This window comes from Cryptosporidium ubiquitum (assembly GCF_001865345.1).
Source record: "Cryptosporidium ubiquitum isolate 39726 chromosome Unknown contig_1, whole genome shotgun sequence".
Classification (NCBI taxonomy): Eukaryota; Apicomplexa; class Conoidasida; order Eucoccidiorida; family Cryptosporidiidae; genus Cryptosporidium; species Cryptosporidium ubiquitum.
This window is the reverse complement of record NW_021639816.1, coordinates 394,355-412,317: the sequence shown is the minus strand read 5'-3', so window position 1 is coordinate 412,317 and position 17,963 is coordinate 394,355. Positions and strand designations below refer to the sequence as shown.

General features: G+C 34.0%; 9 protein-coding genes across 9 annotated transcripts; 7 read left to right on the top strand and 2 right to left on the bottom strand.

The window, feature by feature from the left end:
• Positions 1–216: 216 nt before the first annotated feature.
• Positions 217–489, top strand: cubi_02840 (uncharacterized protein; the record flags this gene model as incomplete). Its single annotated transcript, XM_029019851.1, has 1 exon — positions 217–489. The coding sequence occupies one exon, from the start codon at positions 217–219 to the stop codon at positions 487–489; it is 273 nt and encodes a 90-aa protein (XP_028875258.1).
• Positions 490–901: 412 nt separating this feature from the next.
• Positions 902–1,936, top strand: cubi_02839 (uncharacterized protein; the record flags this gene model as incomplete). The annotated part of the gene is made up of 1 exon (XM_029019850.1): positions 902–1,936. One exon carries the CDS (start codon positions 902–904, stop codon positions 1,934–1,936), a length of 1,035 nt encoding a protein of 344 aa, XP_028875257.1.
• A 586-nt stretch (positions 1,937–2,522) lies between these two features.
• cubi_02838 (signal recognition related protein) lies at positions 2,523–4,025 on the top strand (the record flags this gene model as incomplete). The annotated part of the gene is made up of 1 exon (XM_029019849.1): positions 2,523–4,025. The coding sequence occupies one exon, from the start codon at positions 2,523–2,525 to the stop codon at positions 4,023–4,025; it is 1,503 nt and encodes a 500-aa protein (XP_028875256.1).
• A 77-nt stretch (positions 4,026–4,102) lies between these two features.
• On the bottom strand, positions 4,103–6,169 carry cubi_02837 (SUN family RNA methylase; the record flags this gene model as incomplete). The annotated part of the gene is made up of 1 exon (XM_029019848.1): positions 4,103–6,169. One exon carries the CDS (start codon positions 6,167–6,169, stop codon positions 4,103–4,105), a length of 2,067 nt encoding a protein of 688 aa, XP_028875255.1.
• Positions 6,170–6,462: 293 nt separating this feature from the next.
• On the bottom strand, positions 6,463–6,912 carry cubi_02836 (uncharacterized protein; the record flags this gene model as incomplete). The annotated part of the gene is made up of 1 exon (XM_029019847.1): positions 6,463–6,912. One exon carries the CDS (start codon positions 6,910–6,912, stop codon positions 6,463–6,465), a length of 450 nt encoding a protein of 149 aa, XP_028875254.1.
• Positions 6,913–7,495: 583 nt separating this feature from the next.
• Positions 7,496–10,504, top strand: cubi_02835 (uncharacterized protein; the record flags this gene model as incomplete). Its single annotated transcript, XM_029019846.1, has 1 exon — positions 7,496–10,504. One exon carries the CDS (start codon positions 7,496–7,498, stop codon positions 10,502–10,504), a length of 3,009 nt encoding a protein of 1,002 aa, XP_028875253.1.
• Positions 10,505–10,774: 270 nt separating this feature from the next.
• On the top strand, positions 10,775–11,443 carry cubi_02834 (ribosomal protein; the record flags this gene model as incomplete). The annotated part of the gene is made up of 1 exon (XM_029019845.1): positions 10,775–11,443. One exon carries the CDS (start codon positions 10,775–10,777, stop codon positions 11,441–11,443), a length of 669 nt encoding a protein of 222 aa, XP_028875252.1.
• Positions 11,444–11,718: 275 nt separating this feature from the next.
• Positions 11,719–12,753, top strand: cubi_02833 (Uracil-DNA glycosylase; the record flags this gene model as incomplete). Its single annotated transcript, XM_029019844.1, has 3 exons — positions 11,719–12,321; positions 12,408–12,582; positions 12,671–12,753. The coding sequence occupies 3 exons, from the start codon at positions 11,719–11,721 to the stop codon at positions 12,751–12,753; spliced, it is 861 nt and encodes a 286-aa protein (XP_028875251.1).
• Positions 12,754–13,397: 644 nt separating this feature from the next.
• Positions 13,398–17,963, top strand: cubi_02832 (uncharacterized protein; the record flags this gene model as incomplete). The annotated part of the gene is made up of 1 exon (XM_029019843.1): positions 13,398–17,963. One exon carries the CDS (start codon positions 13,398–13,400, stop codon positions 17,961–17,963), a length of 4,566 nt encoding a protein of 1,521 aa, XP_028875250.1.

Sequence of the window (17,963 nt, the reverse complement as noted above, 5' to 3'; positions counted from 1 at the left end):
TTTTATGATTCTACTTAATGTAATACTTTGCAGTATATTACTTATCAATATTAAAATTAATTTGCCGCCATTTCATTAGGTAAAAACAAGGTTAATTAGAAGGAAATAAAATTAAAAAAGAGAAAAGAATATTAAAATTGCTTAATTACCGTGGAAAAATTACAAATACTAGCAACATAGGTTATAGATTTCTCTAAAATTATAATAGGATTTAATATGAACTCTGAAAGCGAAATTGTTCATATTACTTCACGAGTTCTTAAGGAATTAAGTTCCAACCAGTCAAAAACATCATCTATGCCCCATCCAAAAATGGATGGAAAGGTGACTCAAGTAATAGGAATGATAGTGGAGGAATGTATTGACAACAGCCTACGAGCAGGAGTGCAAAGAATGCTAACTAGAGAATCATCTGAGGTGAAGGCAGCAGATATCTCGAACTATGTAAAATCAAACTACGGGATTTCCAATAAATGTATCAACAAATAATGCTACAGTACCGAAAAATATGTATATATATATATATATATATACATATATGTAGCAAGTACATTTGTGAAACTTTTTCAGGTTTAATTCATTCAGTTAAAGCTATATTAAGGAAGTTGAGCGGTATATCACACAAAAATAAATTACACAACCAGAAGATAAAAGGTATAAAAGAAGTAAAAAAGAGTCAAGACAAAAAGAAAGAGAAAGAGAAAAGAAATTTCTATATTGAATGTAAACCGCTCTTTTTGGATTTTTTTCTCCTCACCAATTTTAGCAAATTGATTTTTTATTGTCAAATTGTATTGAAAATTAAGTGATAATTTTTTTTAACCGGATAGTGCAACTGGCGCTTGAATGCTTCGATCCAAAATGTTATCGGTTTGTGTGAAGCTCAAAACTATATATTAGAATGATGGTTTTATTAAAAGGTGCTTCTCACAAAAAGGTGATTTTTTCATGTTTTTTACTGGTTATTTTCCTTGCAATCATCTCCCAAACCTTAGCAGGGGACCAAGGAAGCAGCAACACTCAAAATTCCTCACAAAATGGAAGCTCTTATAAGGGGAACTTTTTGTATTTATCTTTGAACAAGTATGTCTGGGTTCATGATGCTTGCAGTTGGTTCCATGCTCTAATGTGTATTACTTGCTATGGAGTTATTACTTATAAGGTTTACAACGATAGGAGTGCATTAGGAATTTCCATGCAAACCTTATGTGCGCTATGCTTTTCCGAATTTTGTGGTGCTCTTCTGAATGTGTGGTTTTCTTTGTATACTGGAATTATGTTGGACTGGTCATTTCAAATTGATATCATTTCGACATTTCTTTCAGTACTATGCTTATATACTGTTTGGAGAAAGTTCTCAAACTCTATTGAAGATCAATATGATACTTTTGGTCTCAATATTCTTGTAAGGATACTTTCTGTTCTGGGTTCTAATTCCGTAGATAAGGATGCTATTCGAAGTGGAGAAAGAGCAGGAAAAATCAAACCTACTGGTATTGCAGGATCCATTTCTCGTTCCTTATATTGGCTTGTACTTTACATTTTAGCCATTCCACTTTCTTTCATCTTCCTGATGTTTAGAACCAGAAGAAGACTTGGCCTAATCACTTCCCTTTTGGCTTATGACGATGCAGTTAGAGCATTGGCCCTAGTTCCTCAATTATATATGTTTCATATTAAAAGCCCAAGAAAGGTTTCAGAGCATTTGGCACTATTTGTAGTCTTTGAATTTGTACTCAAAGTGTTGGCACTATTCTACTGGATCTCAATGCCTCTTTTTAGGTTGCCTCATGAGTCAAGGAACTATAATATAGTTGTCCAAATATTCAATATAGGAATTTTGTTGGACTTTGCTTATCACTATTTCAGAGCTAAATTCAACGGGGAGAAAACACTCCAGTATGCATCTGACTTAATTATCCCATTTTCACTTTGAGAAGAATTTGTTTCCTTTCTTAAAATAGAACCAGGTAAGGTCAGTGCAAGTCATTTTAGCAGGGGTATCGCATTCAGATGCTCCCTTTTTTCTATCACTAGAGGAATTCAGGTAGCCAGAGTGCAACGGGTAATGAGGACAAATTTGGGAATAAATTATTAAGCCAAAATTTTGATTTTGAGTCCCCATATTCCCCAAACAAGAACATTATAGTTAATTTTAGAACAATAGGTAATAGTATTGAATAGAATTGATACACTAAGACAAGAGAATCACTGTAGTCAGGTCCAGCTAAGATTTTACGAACTCTTGAAACTTTGTATGTTTCATTTTCTCAAAGGGTATTGTTTTTTCTTTTTCTGTGTGAAAACAATTTTTCTTCTTCACTGTCAATTTACCTATTTTTTGGGGTCCTCGAATTTTTGTAAAAGTCGCGGGAAATTCTTCCCAGCTATATTTGTCTGAAAAGGCAATTAAAAAAAAAATTAAATCCTTTGGATTTGTCAAAACTCACCCATAATTAATTACTCAAACAAGTTAGAAACTACTCCACCTTAGTGAGAAATTGTTTTTTGAAGTATAATCAATGGTTCTGGCAGATTTGGGAGGACAGCTAGCCTCGGCTATTCGAAAGTTCCAATCAAGTACCATTGTAGACGAGGCTGCTATAGACTTATGTTTGAAAGAAATTGCAACAGCTCTACTCAAGGCAGATGTCAATGTGAAGCTGGTTGCTCAGCTGAGAAACAATATTAAGAAGTCTGTGGAACAGGAGGATGTGGCAGGAGGTTCAAACAGACGTCGTCAGATCCAGAGTGCTGTTGTGGAGGAGCTGGTGAATATACTGACTCCAAGCAGAACTCCCTACGTTCCCCAGAGAGATAAATCTAATGTTATAGTTTTTGTTGGTCTCCAGGGTTCAGGAAAGACAACTACTTGTACTAAGTTTGCCAACTATTATCAAAGAAGAGGTTGGAAAACGGCTTTGGTTTGTGCGGATACTTTCAGAGCTGGAGCTTTTGATCAGCTTAAACAGAATGCAACAAAAGTCAAGATTCCGTTCTATGGAAGCTACACAGAGACTGATCCTGTTAAGATTGCTCGTGATGGTGTCAGAGAGTTCAGGAAGGAAGGTTACGACCTAATTATTGTAGATACTTCCGGTCGCCATAAACAGGAGGCATCTTTATTTGTCGAAATGGAGCAAGTTGTGATGGAAACTAACCCTGATGATGTGGTATTTGTCATGGACAGTCATATTGGCCAGGCCTGCTACGACCAGGCAATGGCATTTTGCAGTGCAGTTGATGTTGGAAGTGTCATTATCACCAAGCTGGATGGCCACGCAAAGGGAGGAGGAGCTTTGTCAGCTGTAGCTGCAACTGGAGCTCCCATCATCTTTATTGGAACTGGAGAGCACTTCGATGAATTTGAACCTTTTGAAACTAAGGGATTTGTTTCAAGATTACTTGGACTTGGTGATATTAGTGGCTTAATGGCTAAAATTAATGAGGTTGTCCCTTTGGAGAGACAGCCAGATATGGTCAATAGGATTGTCCAAGGTATCTTTACATTGAGAGATATGTACGAGCAATTCCAGAATATGTTAAATATGGGCTCTCCAAGTGCTCTTTTGTCTATGATTCCTGGAATGGGTCCAAATATCCTTGCAAAAGAGGACGAACAGGCAGGAATAGAAAGGCTCAAGAAGTTTATGGTCATTATGGACTCTATGACAGAAAATGAATTAGATAATGAAAAGACTATTAATGCTTCCAGAATAGAGCGTATATCTAGGGGAAGTGGAACTTCCAATGAAGATGTACAAGAACTCCTCTCTCAGCACAAAATGTTTTCCAAGATGGTGGGTCAGATTGGAAAACTTGGCTTAGGGAAAAAGGGAGGATTGGATATGTCATCTATTATGAAAAATCCTACCCAACTCATACAAAAGATGCAAAAAGCCATTGACCCTAGAATCTTTAAACATATGGGAGGACCTCAGAATATGATGAATATGATGAGAGAAATGGATAAGTTCCAAGGCTCTCCCGATTTCCAGAAGATGTTTGGAGGTATGGGACTCTAGACGTTTTACACTTAATAATACTAGGTTTAGTATTCTACGCCATTCTATACTATATTTACTTAGTTAACTACCATATTCTAAATTAATATTAACTGTTTAATAGACTTTATTTCATTCTTAGACACAAAAAGACTTATTCCCGAGTCTTTATAGAGAATTCCTGAAAGAGGGACTCCCTGATAGAATTCTTGAAAACTTGGATTCACTTTACTGCTTCCTCCATATTTCAAAACACTTGGAGGCAAAATAACTACTAAAATACCTCCACTTTCTAGTTTCTTCTCACCTGATGTTTCAGAACAAAGCTCCTTTAATCCTAAAAGCTCTCCTTTACTTTCAAGATCCAGAATTTTAATCCCTTCTATGAATCTATTTTCATCATCCAAGAGATCTAATAGTGAGACACTCACAAAAACCAGTCTTCTTTTCATTAATCTAACCAAGTAATTGGAGGATATTTGGTTAATTCTCCATTTACATTTTCCCTCTCCTGAAATTCTACCTTTAAGGTACTCAAAAGCTCTGATACCCACTGATCTTATATCCAATTCTAAATTATAATTGCAAATGAGTTGTGATACATCTTTCCCAATGAGATAAATTGTCTTATCATAAGACTTCCTTTTCACTAGAGACGATTTTTCCAGAAACTCGACATTTTTTAGGTGACTCCTAATCTGAAGTGGGAAACTTTCAAAATCTCCATTAGATCCTTCTTCACTCTGATTACAAAGACCGTAGAAACTTAAAATAAGCTCCAAATCATCCAATTCTACATTCTCATATTTACAAGATGAAGATTTAAATCCTCGTTCAGTCTGAGACATATATTTAACTCCTTCCTTTTCAATAATAGCAAAGAAGAATCCTCCTGTATCATTTTTATGAGGCAAAATTCTAAAACATTTCATAAAGTTACCAGATTCCGACCATTCTTTGGTTGGAAACATACTTTGTGTCAGGCTTTTCTTGAATGAAGTTTCTGGTACACTGTCTAAAGTAAAAAAAAGCTGGGTTTCATTCTGTTCTTTCAAATCACAATAAACTCCCCATGTTTTGAGACCTCTGGAAATACTCAATTCACTTTCATCCAGGTTTGAGGGTTCTATAAGTTTGGCTTCTGGAAACTGTTTCATAAGAGTGGAAATAACTGCTTCATTCTCTATTGGGTTTAGACTACACGTTGAATACACAAGTCTTCCTCCATACTTTAGAAGTTTGAATGCTCTAGAAAGTAAGGAAATCTGTTTTTTGTGAAGACTTAAGGCTTTTTCAGGTTTCCAGGTTGTCCAAATATCAAGATTCTTTCTGAGTGTCCCATCACCAGAACAGGGAGAATCCACAAGTATCCTATCAAATTTAAAAAAACAAGTGTTATTACTTGTGCTTGGTTTGAAACTGGGGAAAAAGGATGCATCTATACAGGTAATTAGAACATTTGGAGACGGTATTCTAGCTAGACGGGATGAAAGTGTGTCCAATCTTTTTGAACTGACATCATTACAAATAAATAGACCTTTTTGTAAGCTTAAGCCAAGCTGGTTATTTCTAGATGAAAGGATTACATCCAAAATTTGTGTGGATTTGCTTCCAGGTGCAGAACACAGATCTAGGATTGAGTGTCCTGGTTTTGGATCTAGACATATACAGGGTAGCATGGAAACTAGTTCCTGGCTTGAAAGTGTCCCAAACTCGTCTTGAGATACTATTAGGTCGTGAAACTTAGCCAGTCGAGACTCTCTCTTAAGCATTTTTCTGGAGTACTGGTTTAATAAATAAGACTTGGAGTTTTTACTTAGTCTTTTTTCCTTAAAAATAGGACTGTTATCATCTGCCTTTGTCTCATTAAGTAGTTTTTCTGATTCTAAGATGAGAAGAAACTCCAATAATGAGTGAAGTGAGTGAGAAACATTAACTCTCAGAGATGTCGGAAGTGGAGAGGAAAGTGAATTCATAAAATCCTGAAACTCCTTTTCTGGGCATATTTGCTGTAATCTATAATAATTCTCAAATCTTGAATTAAATCTTTCTATGAGAGTATATGATTCCTTGTCCTTTAAAGAAACCTCTAAAGAGGGAGATCCGAATTCAGATCTCTCTAAATTAGCCTTTCTTCTCTTGTTGTTTCCTCCTCTTTCCTCCATTTTGACCCATTAACTACTTTTTTCAAGTCTATTATTACCAGGGTTTGGCGCCAAACACCGGTATATAAATTTAAAAAGGATTAATTTCAACTAAAAAAAAGTAACTGGATTGGTCTGAACTTAGAAAGATGAAGAATTCAAAAAAATAAAAGAAAAAGGGGATATTGGAATGAAACGAGTTGAAATTGCAGGATAACTAAGAGAAGAGAAGAAAAATAAAAGTTACAGAAGGAGAATAAAAGAGAATAAATTGAAAAAAAAGTTATAAAAAAATACAATATAGAGAGATATAACTACACGGAGGGGAGTTCGTAGTTTATGTTCTCCTTTTCTAAAATTTTAGTAATTTTAAGCAGTTTCTTCTTCTTTGAAATGACCGATTTCTTAGTCTTGGCTTGTTTTTCTTCTTCAGATAATGTTTTGTTAGATTCAGGAGAAACTTTTTTCTTAGACTTGATAAAGATGTATGGGTGAATACTCTCTTTAGGAAGTACATGACATTTGAGGCTTCTTTTGAATATAATATAGTTGTTCATGGTTGAGGCTGCAATCTGAGCTACTTCCATAGATTCAAACTCAATAAATGCATATCCTTTCGAGTGACCATTCTTCTTGGACCTACTCAACTTAATCCTCAAAATCTTTCCAAACTGGGAAAAATACTCCTTGAGTTGAGGCTCAAACAACCCAAATGGAATGTGGCCTACATAAACTATTGCTCTTTCCCGTTTTACCTTCGACATATATGTTATAATACTCGGGGGAAAAGTGGATGATTGGTTATTTTTTAAAGCTAACTATTAGATGTCTTAATATGATCTCTTAAAAGTGGGTATTTTTTTCCGTATTCAGTATTTTTCCGTCAATTTTAACTGAATTTCAGCCTTTTTAATAATCTCTTTTGACTATTAGACACTACTTATTCTGGCGCCACATTTTTTTTTGTAAAGAAAAATTCAGGAGAGTGAAAAGTGAAAAAATTAATTATTTTGTCATTAGGATGTTGGTATGCCTTGTATGTTAATTGAGAGATTGGTGTGGTATCGCTCATTTCTATAGCTGGTATTGAATATTACTTAGTGTAAAAAACTACATGATTTTTAGGGAACAGTGAAGAGTTAGAGAACTTTTAGTTGCCAGGAACACTTCATTGGTAAACTGCAAAGAAGTTTTTACTGGTACATTTTCTTAAATTTAGCTTTTTTTTTGCCTTAAATTGTTTAATTTTTTTTTTAGCCTATTACCACACTTAGGCGCCAAACTCATGTATAAGTTTGGAAAAACTGGAACTGAAGAAAAAGCAAAAAAAGAAGTGAAGGGGGAAAAATGTCAAACTTCTCAATGGACATAAATTCCTCCCTGGAAAGAGCGTATAGGACTGTTCCAATATTGAAACCTGTGGTTTGGAGCGGAATAAAGGAACTTTTGGATGTTTCAAAAAACTCCCTTGGAAATAAGCAAAGAGAGGCAGGGTATTTTGGTATATCCAAGCGAGCAAGTAGTGGGAAAGGAATAGTAAATGATCTGGGGATCACAACTTTGGAGCGTTCAATTCAATACCTCAGTTCCAGGCTGGAAAGTTACGATTCCAGGAGAAGATACTTAGCAGAGGCTTTTAATTTTAAGAGGGCCCCTCAAAGAGGAGGATGTGGACAGGATAAAGACAACTATAGTGAATTAGGGTCTGGAGGGCTTCCCAAGTATCTTCAAACGAGCTATTCAAATTTCCTTTCGTATTTAATAGATGAGTCTACAACCTCAATTTTCCAAATTTATTACTCAGAAATTTTTGATTTGTTTTCTACTGAATGGAATGAAAGGAAGTCCAAGATCCTTGATGGCCAGAAACCTAATATTGTGTCAGGATACTGTAGTGAGAATTCTCAGTTATCTAATAGGCCAGAATTCGGGCTTTTACTTAATAACAGGAAACCACAATTTGAGACAATTCAGGAACATGGAATTGGTTCTAAAAGAAGTGAAGACTCTGTTAATGAGTACTATTATCTTCTTTCTGAGATTATCCCTAATATTAGTATTTCTGATTTGACTTCAGACAAATATATATCTATCCAGAAGATGTGTCTTTCCTCTTTTAATTCTCGTATCCAGTTGATTCAGGAAATGGGTTCTATTTTGGCTCCTGTAGAGTACAAGGAAGAAATTTCATCTCTATGGAGACTTTTAACACTTTTAGTAGGGAACTCCTCAAAGAATAATTACACAACTCGTCAGATGATTTCAAATTCAATCAGAGCTTTAGAGGTTTCTGCTGTTGATAATGTTTTGTATAATAACTCTAACATTTTGTTGGGAAACAGATATGGTTCAGGAGCAGGTAGTAACGTACTTATTTCTTTAAAAAACTTTATTAATTTTTGCAAAAAGTTGTTTATAAGTGATACAACGGACCAACAAAACATGAATTATCACATGAATTTCCCTAGTGAGCAGGTTCACTATTGGTTTTTGGCCTACTGGGCATTTAGAATAGGCTCTGGGCAGATACTTTGGGATATGGCATTCAAATTCTCCCATGTACCTCAAAATTTCTCCCTGGTATGTAAATGCTTGGCAGCAATTCTTCTCTCAACGAGCAGTTCTTTGCTGATTTCTCAAACTTGTGACGATATTATTTCTGGAGAAGAGAACTGGATCAAACAGTGTGTTCAATTTGACTTCAATAGAGACCTTTACTCCAGCAAAGAGTATAGAGAGCTAAACTCTATGTTCTACTCCAAGCCTAGCCAAGATGCAGACTTTAGAGAGCAGGCTTATTATCAGATCATATTCAGCATAATTAATGCATCGTCTCAGTCTTTAAATTTGATGAAGCTTCTTCCTAATACAAATGTGGAGGATTATATTTGGTATCAGCTTCATATTATCCTTAAGACAAATGACGATAATGAATCAGCAAAGGAGTTAAATACTTTGTACAATAAGCTCAGAAATCAGGGAGATCAATTCTCCCCTCATGGAGGGGAATCCTCAAGCCCTGATTTGTCCATTCATCACCAAGAAGAAGTAAGTCCTTTCTTACTAACTCATACATCTAGGAGAGGAGAGGTTTTGGGAAGTAGTACAAAGTACAGCTCAAATCGTAACCAAACTTCTTATTTGCATGAAAGAAGTATATCTAGAGAGGTAAACAATAAATTAAGTCAGAATGATAGGATCATTAAGGAGCAGACAAGCCTAAACATGGCAAGACTTATGTGCTATACTCTACACTTTGGGGAAGCAATGAGGTGGATATATTCCTCTCATCACGAATTAAAGATTATACAACTTCAATGGGTACTTTACTTAGCTATTGCTGGATTAATTCCTCTTTGGAAACGAACAGAAAACGACCAGATGGGAGCTTTTTATTCATTCTCTGACCTAATTGAACCAGAAGAAAGAGTACTGAGCTTATATGAAGTCCTTCAGAAATCTATTAAAAACTTCAATATACCTTTCCTTTTTGTTGCAAAGCTTGCAAGACTTTTCCCAGAATCTATGAGAACAAAAATCCTACAGGATTACGTGGAGTTCAGTCTTTTACATGATATTGTAGAAGATGATTACACTGATAGTGCCAGTTTCCACACTTATATCGAACAAGGAAAGTCTTTTGTTAAGTTTGATACATATGATAGTATGAACACAAGTGATTATTCAGAGATTTGCGAAGAAATAAACAGCATTATAGCAAGATTAGCCAAGAATAGAGGCCATTATATTACTTCAATTCTATTTTTCATGGAAGCAAATCTTTTGGAGGAGGTTCTAGACACCATTCTGGACTGTTTAAAACTACCAGTATGTTACTCTTTCACTACTCTCAACACAAGACAACAACTTTTCTTTGATAAACTCCAGACTATCATAAACAAAGTATCTTCTGACTCTACCTATTTACACCAGGGACTTACAGTTCAGACTAAGCTGGACGAAGTTAAGTATCTGAATGAGATTGTTCACACATTTGTACTAATTCAAAAAGGTTTCTATCGTTCAGCTAAAGAGTATATAGAATCCAAGAAATTCATCCCAAAGTCAGAGAGCGGAATAAACTCTTCCAATGTTGGATTTCTACCAAAAATCATTGAAGGGTATGTCGTCTCATTGTTTGAGCTTTGTAGAAGTAACGACAGCATTGGTAACAGCATTCCAGACGATGTACACAATGCCATCTTTTGTAACTTCCACATCATAAATTCCCTTGTTAATTCCCTGACTTCTATGTACGGCATTCAGGCGAGCTCTGCAGAAAAGATTCATAAGCTCCTTAAAGAGATGCTAGTTCTAATCTCAGCTGATCAGCTCGCACTTTCTAAACATTCCTAATATCTAGTATTACGCTTTCGGACCACTTTGTGTTCAATAAAAAATTCAAAAATCTATAGTAAACTACTTAATTAACTATTTAATACTAAATAATGATTTTCCTCTTAGATTATATTTGTTTTTACATGCCCAATAATTGCATTTTTTTTAAGGAGAGACACATTTGGCGCCAAAACAGGGTATGTAGATATATAGGTAATAGTCACAGATTGATTAAATTTGAAAAGAGTTTTTTTTGGTTGAGGAAAAAAGAAAGCAGGTTAGAGGAAAATGGCAAAATCAAAGAGAGTAAAGAAGGTTCTTGTGACTAAGGATCTAAAGAAGAAGAGAAAAGATAAGTCAGAAATCATTGAAAACGTGCACGAGTACATTGGTAAATTTAAGTTTGTTTATGTTGTTAAGCTAAAGAACCAGAGAAATGCTGCTTTGAAGCAGCTCAGAGTTAGATTAGAACCAGGAAAGCTTTTAATCGGGAAGAACAAGCTTCTTCAGGTTGCGTTTGGAGCAGACTCGGATTCAGAATCTGCGAAGAATGCTCATAAAATCTCTTCTTTTCTCCATGGTGAAAGAGGTCTTATCTTCACAGACCTTGCTCCTAGTGATTTGAATAAAGTATTAGAAGAGAGCTGTACGATGGAGTTTGGTAGAGAAGGTTCATTTTCTGACATTACTTGTGTTATTGAGCCAAACACAGACTTGGAATGCCTGTATAGAAATGCAGAATTCTATATGAGAAAACAATTTCCTCAGCTTAAGCCAACTCCTCTAGGTTCGGAGGAGGGTAAGGTTATCATATGCAAGGAAGGTAGTCCTTTGAATAAGTACCAGTATTTGCTACTTAAACATTTAGATATCCCTTCAGTCAAGTTTGAAGTAAAACCAATTGCTTGCCTTCACAACGAAGAACTAACTTGTTTTGGAAACATCGATATGGAATAAGCTAGGGTATCTTTTTACATTTTATAACAGACTACACTGTTATATTACTCAGCTTTCTCTCTAACTTATAGTCCATTTATAGGTTCTTTGAGAAAAAAGTTAGGGGGAGTTTTAGTGAAAGCATAAAGATATTATATAGAAACTTCAATTAGTTTTCCCCATATTTTAATCCCTAATTTCTGTTTAATTTCCATGTTTTCTAAAATTTTGTTATACAAGTATTTGGCGCTGAAATATTATTGTATCACATGTAATTAAAAATATAGAAGAAAACAATGGGTCAGAAATCAATACTGTCATACTTTAATAAAAGAGGCTCAGAGAATATTTCTGGGGATAATATTAAATGCGATGATAACTCTGGGAACAACTTAGGAGTAAAGAATAAGAAAATATGTATGTTAGGAACAGAAAATGGATTAAGTAAGGGGTTTAAGAAAGAGAGTGAAGAATATTATCCGAGTGAATCAAAATTGAGAGAGTATTTTGGAGATGAATGGTTTGAGGTTCTTAAAGATGAGTTAAGGAAACCCTACTTTGTTAATTGTATGAAGAAGGTACAAGAAAGAAGAAATTATGTTAAAGTGTACCCACCAAGCGACAAAATGTTTAGTTGTTTTAAGGCTACTCCATTAAATAAAATATCAGTGGTAATTTTGGGGCAAGATCCATATCATCAGCCTGGACAGGCCATGGGACTTAGTTTCTCAGTCCCAAAAGGTGTCCCAATTCCTCCGAGTCTTAGAAATATATACAAAGAAATAGGGAAAGGGAATCCCGGTCATGGGGACCTAACATCTTGGGCTGAACAAGGGGTGTTTCTTTTAAACTCTTTACTCTCGGTTGAAGAAGGAAAGCCAATGTCTCACAAGGATTTTGTAAGTTTGAATAGTACAATCACAAATATAGAAAAGAAACTAATTCTTTGAATATGTCAAAATAATTACTTTTACCAACTATTTAGGGTTGGGATACCTTTACATCTAAGGTTATATCACATATTAACAAATTAGAAAGGCCAGTGGTATTCATGCTTTGGGGGAGGTCTGCTCAAGCTAAAGCCTCGAATGTTTGCAGAAAAAAACATTTGGTTTTAGAGTCTGCTCATCCTTCCCCACTTTCACAAAAAAAATTCATAGGTAAGTTTGACTTTCTAATATAAATAAAGTAATTTAGGTTAAATTTAACGCACTTTGATATATCAAATCCTGTCAAATGCTTTTTCAGGGTGTGATCATTTTAATAAATGCAACGAATTTTTGAGAAAAACACAACGCCCTGAGGTCGACTGGATTCGAACAAAAAAATGATTCCTTTTAAGCTGATCATTTTTTTCCATACCGTTGCTTTTCCACATAAATGCTCGGAATATGGTTAAAAAAACTATACACGTGTATGCATGCATTTAGCAGTTTCACGTAATTCTATTTTAATTAGCTGTAAAAATGAGTGGAAAACAAAAAATGAATTTTTCAAATGGAAGTAGTAATAACTTTTTTTAAAAAAGGAATAATTATTAAGTTTATTTTGAATTATTACATTACTTACTGTTTTAATATAAGCTTGTCTAGTCATGTAGCGCCGTGGGAGGAGAACAGGTTACTTGGCAAAAAAAGTCAAAGGTGTAGGAATTAAAGTATTTTATGAGAAAGTACGAAAATAGGGAGTAAAAAATTCAGACTCAGTTGGATTCTGCACAATTGAAGTTTTGTGTTGAATATTAACACTCCTTAAATTGTTGGTATAAATGAACTTGAAGCACATTTGAGAAGCAAACATTACGTATAAATTTATAAATACATATGTGTATTTTGGAGTTATTATAAAATAGCATATAGGAAGCAGAGTAAAAAATATTTTCGCGTTAAAAACAGAGTTTTTGGAAAACTAACAAGTTAATTGGTACATATTTATTTATAAATATCATTTAAAGTTGCAAGTTAATGCGGAAAAAATGTCTTCGAATATTGATTGTGGCAGTACAATGGACTCTTTTGAAATTTCTATGAAACTTTCGGACTCTATTTACAATGAAGAAGATAACCAATTTAGAATGGAGGAGGACGTAATTCCAGATTATGTTTTCCCCCAGGAAAGTGAGAATAATTACAACGAAATAACTGGTTCAGATAATTTATACAACCAGAACTATTATGAAAATAGCAACTATATCGATGATGTAAATATGACTTACTTGAATTCAAATTTCAATGAAGGCAATAATACCAAAATTTCTACCAAAAAGAAGCGTTCAAGCTTGTCAAGTAATGTGAGTGAGGGAGGAGGGTTTAAGCTTAGACATGAGTTAACATCCGAAGATAATATTCCAGAAGAGGTAACATTAAGCGGAGACTACGGTATAACTTATAGATATATTGCGGAGTTTTCTATTTATAACAACAAACTTTCTAGGATGATGCCATTGGACTGTTTACCAAACAAATTTGAAAGTATCTACTTTATGAATGAGGAGGGAACCCTTGATTCTTTTGTAAAAGTAGGAGATTCCGAAATAAATGGTGGTTTAAATGAGGTAGGCACGGAAAAACCAGCTGAAGATCAGAGTTGTGAAGAACTTACTCTTATTGGCACTTTAATCCCATATGAATACATTCTCAACTACGAGAAAGAAAAGACTACAATTCTTAAAGACAATTTTAGGAAGTTACAGAGAGTCCGTCAAAAGGGTGGAGGAAGTTACAAACCAAAGAAGATTAAGGAAATACCAAAATCCATTTTAAAGCAGTCAGAATTAAAGACCTTCCAAATTACTTGCAGAATCCATTCTTGGACTATTGAGTTTGGAGGTAATTTATTCGATACCCCGTATATTTGGGTTAATAGTATGTCTGAAAATGGAAGTTCAAAAACATGTTATAGGTTATGCTGGCCAGCAAGTAAATATGCAAAATTGTTTTCGTCTGCGAAAATTAAATTTGAAGTTATTTCAAGATTGATAAAGACTTTAACTTCCCCTAATTCAAATAGAATAGGATACAAGACCTTCCTTGACCAAGTTACTGGAAAGGTTGTTGAAAAGTCTGCAAAGTCTATCCCTAAACAACCAACTGAAGAGCAGGATTCTGAACAGATTCCTGAAATTAACTCGGACCCAGCTAGCGAAACATCAAGTCCATCTAAGAAGGCTAATAAAGATGCCAACCTTGTTAGTGATCAACCTACAACTACATGGGGAGAACCCGTATTTGTAGTAGGATTATCTGAGAAAGAAGTTTTATTAATGTTTCCCTTTATAGAGTTTTACTTACAAAGTTACTCTAAAAAGTACAATTTATCAAAAACTTTGGGACATCAGATAATTACTTCAATGAAGAACAAGCTTACAAAGATGATTTTGAGTGAGGATTCTACTTTAGATGAGAACTATATTAGTTCGAATATTAATAGTTTGTTGCAAAATAATGAACTTTCAGAAAAGATTTTCAGTAATAATAAATTACAGTCTAGTTCAGGAGCTAGTACAACAACCAATGTTAATCCAAAAAAAAGACGAAGCTCTACAAATAAAAGCGAAGATTTTCTCAAATTTACTCTAGTTAAGTTCAGAAATTTCACAGAAAGCTTTGGGACTTGTCAGAAAATACTCAAGATTTCAGATTTCTGTAATTCGTTTGGAGACTTCCTGGAATTACCTATTTATTCAAGCTCATTACTTAGTATTCAATCATTCCAATCAAAAAGCTTTGTTTTGGAGAAGTCCAGATGTATTTCATTGGAAATTTTAAATCAGATATATTTCGAATTTAACAAAGTTATTGGAAAACTAAAAGAAGAAAAAGCTTCCGGCCTGATTAGTCAGCAAGGGATTTGTAGTCTGATTGAAGTGATTCAAGTTTTTCCTCAAAGCACATTATTTTCAACAATAAAAAGTCTTGTTAATGCTATTTCTGAGAGAGTTTTTAATACTAAAAAAAATAATCCGGATGATTCTAACCAAGTAGGAAAGATTAATTCAAGCATCAAGAGAAGTTACTCTTCAATTAGAAATGATTCAGAACATTCCGATTCAGAAAATGATTCCAAGAATAATGAATCCAAGCTCAAGTTTTTAGATAATTTTAATGTTTCAAGATCAGTTATAGATAGTGTTTCTTGGCCCGTGGTCCTAGACAAAATCCTTGCAAAGATGAATGAATCCAGTATAAGTGATTTCGGCGATTACTTGGATGAAAATTCTTTTGATGATTATAATAATGGTGAAAACCTATTGGTAGATGAGACTAAAGTGGAAGTTAATGGTATTACAGCAGATCAAAATTCACCAACACAATTAAAAAAACAAGAAAAAAACAATTATTGTACTTTAGATAGTGAATCATTCTTTGAAATATTGAATTGGTCTATTGATACTCTTGGAGATGGAAAGATAGGAAAAGAATTTTTTGAAAATGTATATAACAGTCAAAAGAAAAAGAACAATATTGGAAGAAATGATCATTTTATAGGGGTTGACCGATTTTCTAACAAATACTTTTTGTTTAATAATGTAAATACTCAAAATACCTTAAATAAATCGGTTTTGATTGTTCCAAGTTGCATGGATAGTCTTAATAACAATTTCATCAGTCATCCAACTCCATGTAATAATCCTTTATGTACTTTATCAATTGAAGGAAACTCCCCTTATAATCTTACTTCTACTCCAGAGATTGCCGAGATTCACAACTTTCTGAAATTGAAAACATTGGGAACAAATTCATCTTCTAAATCTATAATTAAGTCTTCTGAGCCTAACTATAAGTTTGTGAGTAAGAAGAAGGAAATAGAAAGCTTAATCAATTCTCTTTGTGAAGATCACTTTTGTGAATTTCAGTTAAAGTTGAAATTAAAAAGTACATTCCACGGAAAAGAGTTAGAGCATGAAATATTCAATACTACCAAGTATGTGCAGGAATCTATTGGACAGAATAAACCAGTTTTTGTTCCTTTTAACATATCATTGATCAAAATGGATTTGGAAAAGCAATTCTTTTACTTTTCAGCACTCAACATAATAAAAGAAATTTCAATGATTTATCTTAAAATCACATTTCCTATGATTGTTTGTGTTCTGAATGATAGTCAAACTCATTTTTCTATTTTAGACAAAATGTTCGATTTATCCACACAGGTATTTGACCAATTTATTAAAGGAGTGGATGTTACTTACTACTCGTCTCAAGAAACTTTCAAGAAAATAACTATTTTAATCAAGACAGTTTGCGAAACCACAATGGATTCCCTACACATTTTTGGTGTACAAATTGACAAGCAGATCTCTCAGAATTATTCTAACTGGATAAGAGAGTTGGAAGCTTTAGGTGGTATTGAACCACCCGAGGATGAAACTCACATTCCTTTGGGAGACATTATTTCATCATCTTTCAATAAAAGAATCTCAGCAATAGCAGTTTATTTAAAAATATGGATGCAAAGTATTGTTCCTGAGGATTTAATCACTATTTCTTCAGGAGGAAATGTTGGTTCAAATTCAAATCAGGACTCAATTCTGTCCCCAAGTAATGGTTTTATTTATAGCAAAGAAGAATTCATATCCATAATTGGCAAAAACTATGAAAAACAGCTTGAGAGTCTTGAGAAGCAAATTCCTAAGCAGATGGATCAGTTATATTATTTCAAATCTGGGCATTTTCTGGTTAACCTTTGTTGGATGAATTCAATTTTGACCAAGAATAGGAAGGCTAATACTGCAATGCTTAAATTAATTGAGCAATTTACCGAAATCCCAGACCATATGGCAAATATAGAGAAAATCAAAGTTATGAATATCTGTTATAATGTAGGAAATTTAATTAACAATCAACTTTCTGATCTTAACTCTAACAACATCCAAGAAGAAAGTGAAGTCACTATTTCTCCGTTTATTCTGATTAATTGTCAAGTTAATTCTCGTCAAAACTCATCCTGTGCAGATGAAGTTGTTGAATTGGTAGACAAATTGAAAGAAAGCTTTGAAAACATTCAACAATTAAACATTGAATGTTTTTCGAGGAAGAGGACTTCAAATCGAATCAAAAATAACAATCTTTCTAACTCTTACAGAGATGCTATGATTGCAGATTCTACTTTTACTATTGCTGAGTCCCGTGAGACATTTATTAAAAAGAATTTAAATTACGATAAAGAATCTCAAAATGAGACTCGATATATATCTCTAATTCTACCATTAAATTTGGGTGGGCAAAACAGTGGACTTCCTGCTGGGAGATTAAGCCATTTACAAAGAAGGAGCTTTGAAATCTTTAATTTCAAACCAACTACTCCCTTTTATATAATTAAAGAGGATGTTTTTAAATCTTCCATTAAAGATATCACAGAAAGAAACACTTTTAAGATTAGTTACAATCTTGGAGAAAAGTCACATAATGGATATATCAGAAGAATTATCATTGAGGATTATGACGTTTGGGATTGCATGATAGTTGAAAGCGACGATTCAAAGAAAAACAAAGACAGTGTCTTGGTTTGTTTAAACTTGTGGCAAATAATCCCTAATTAA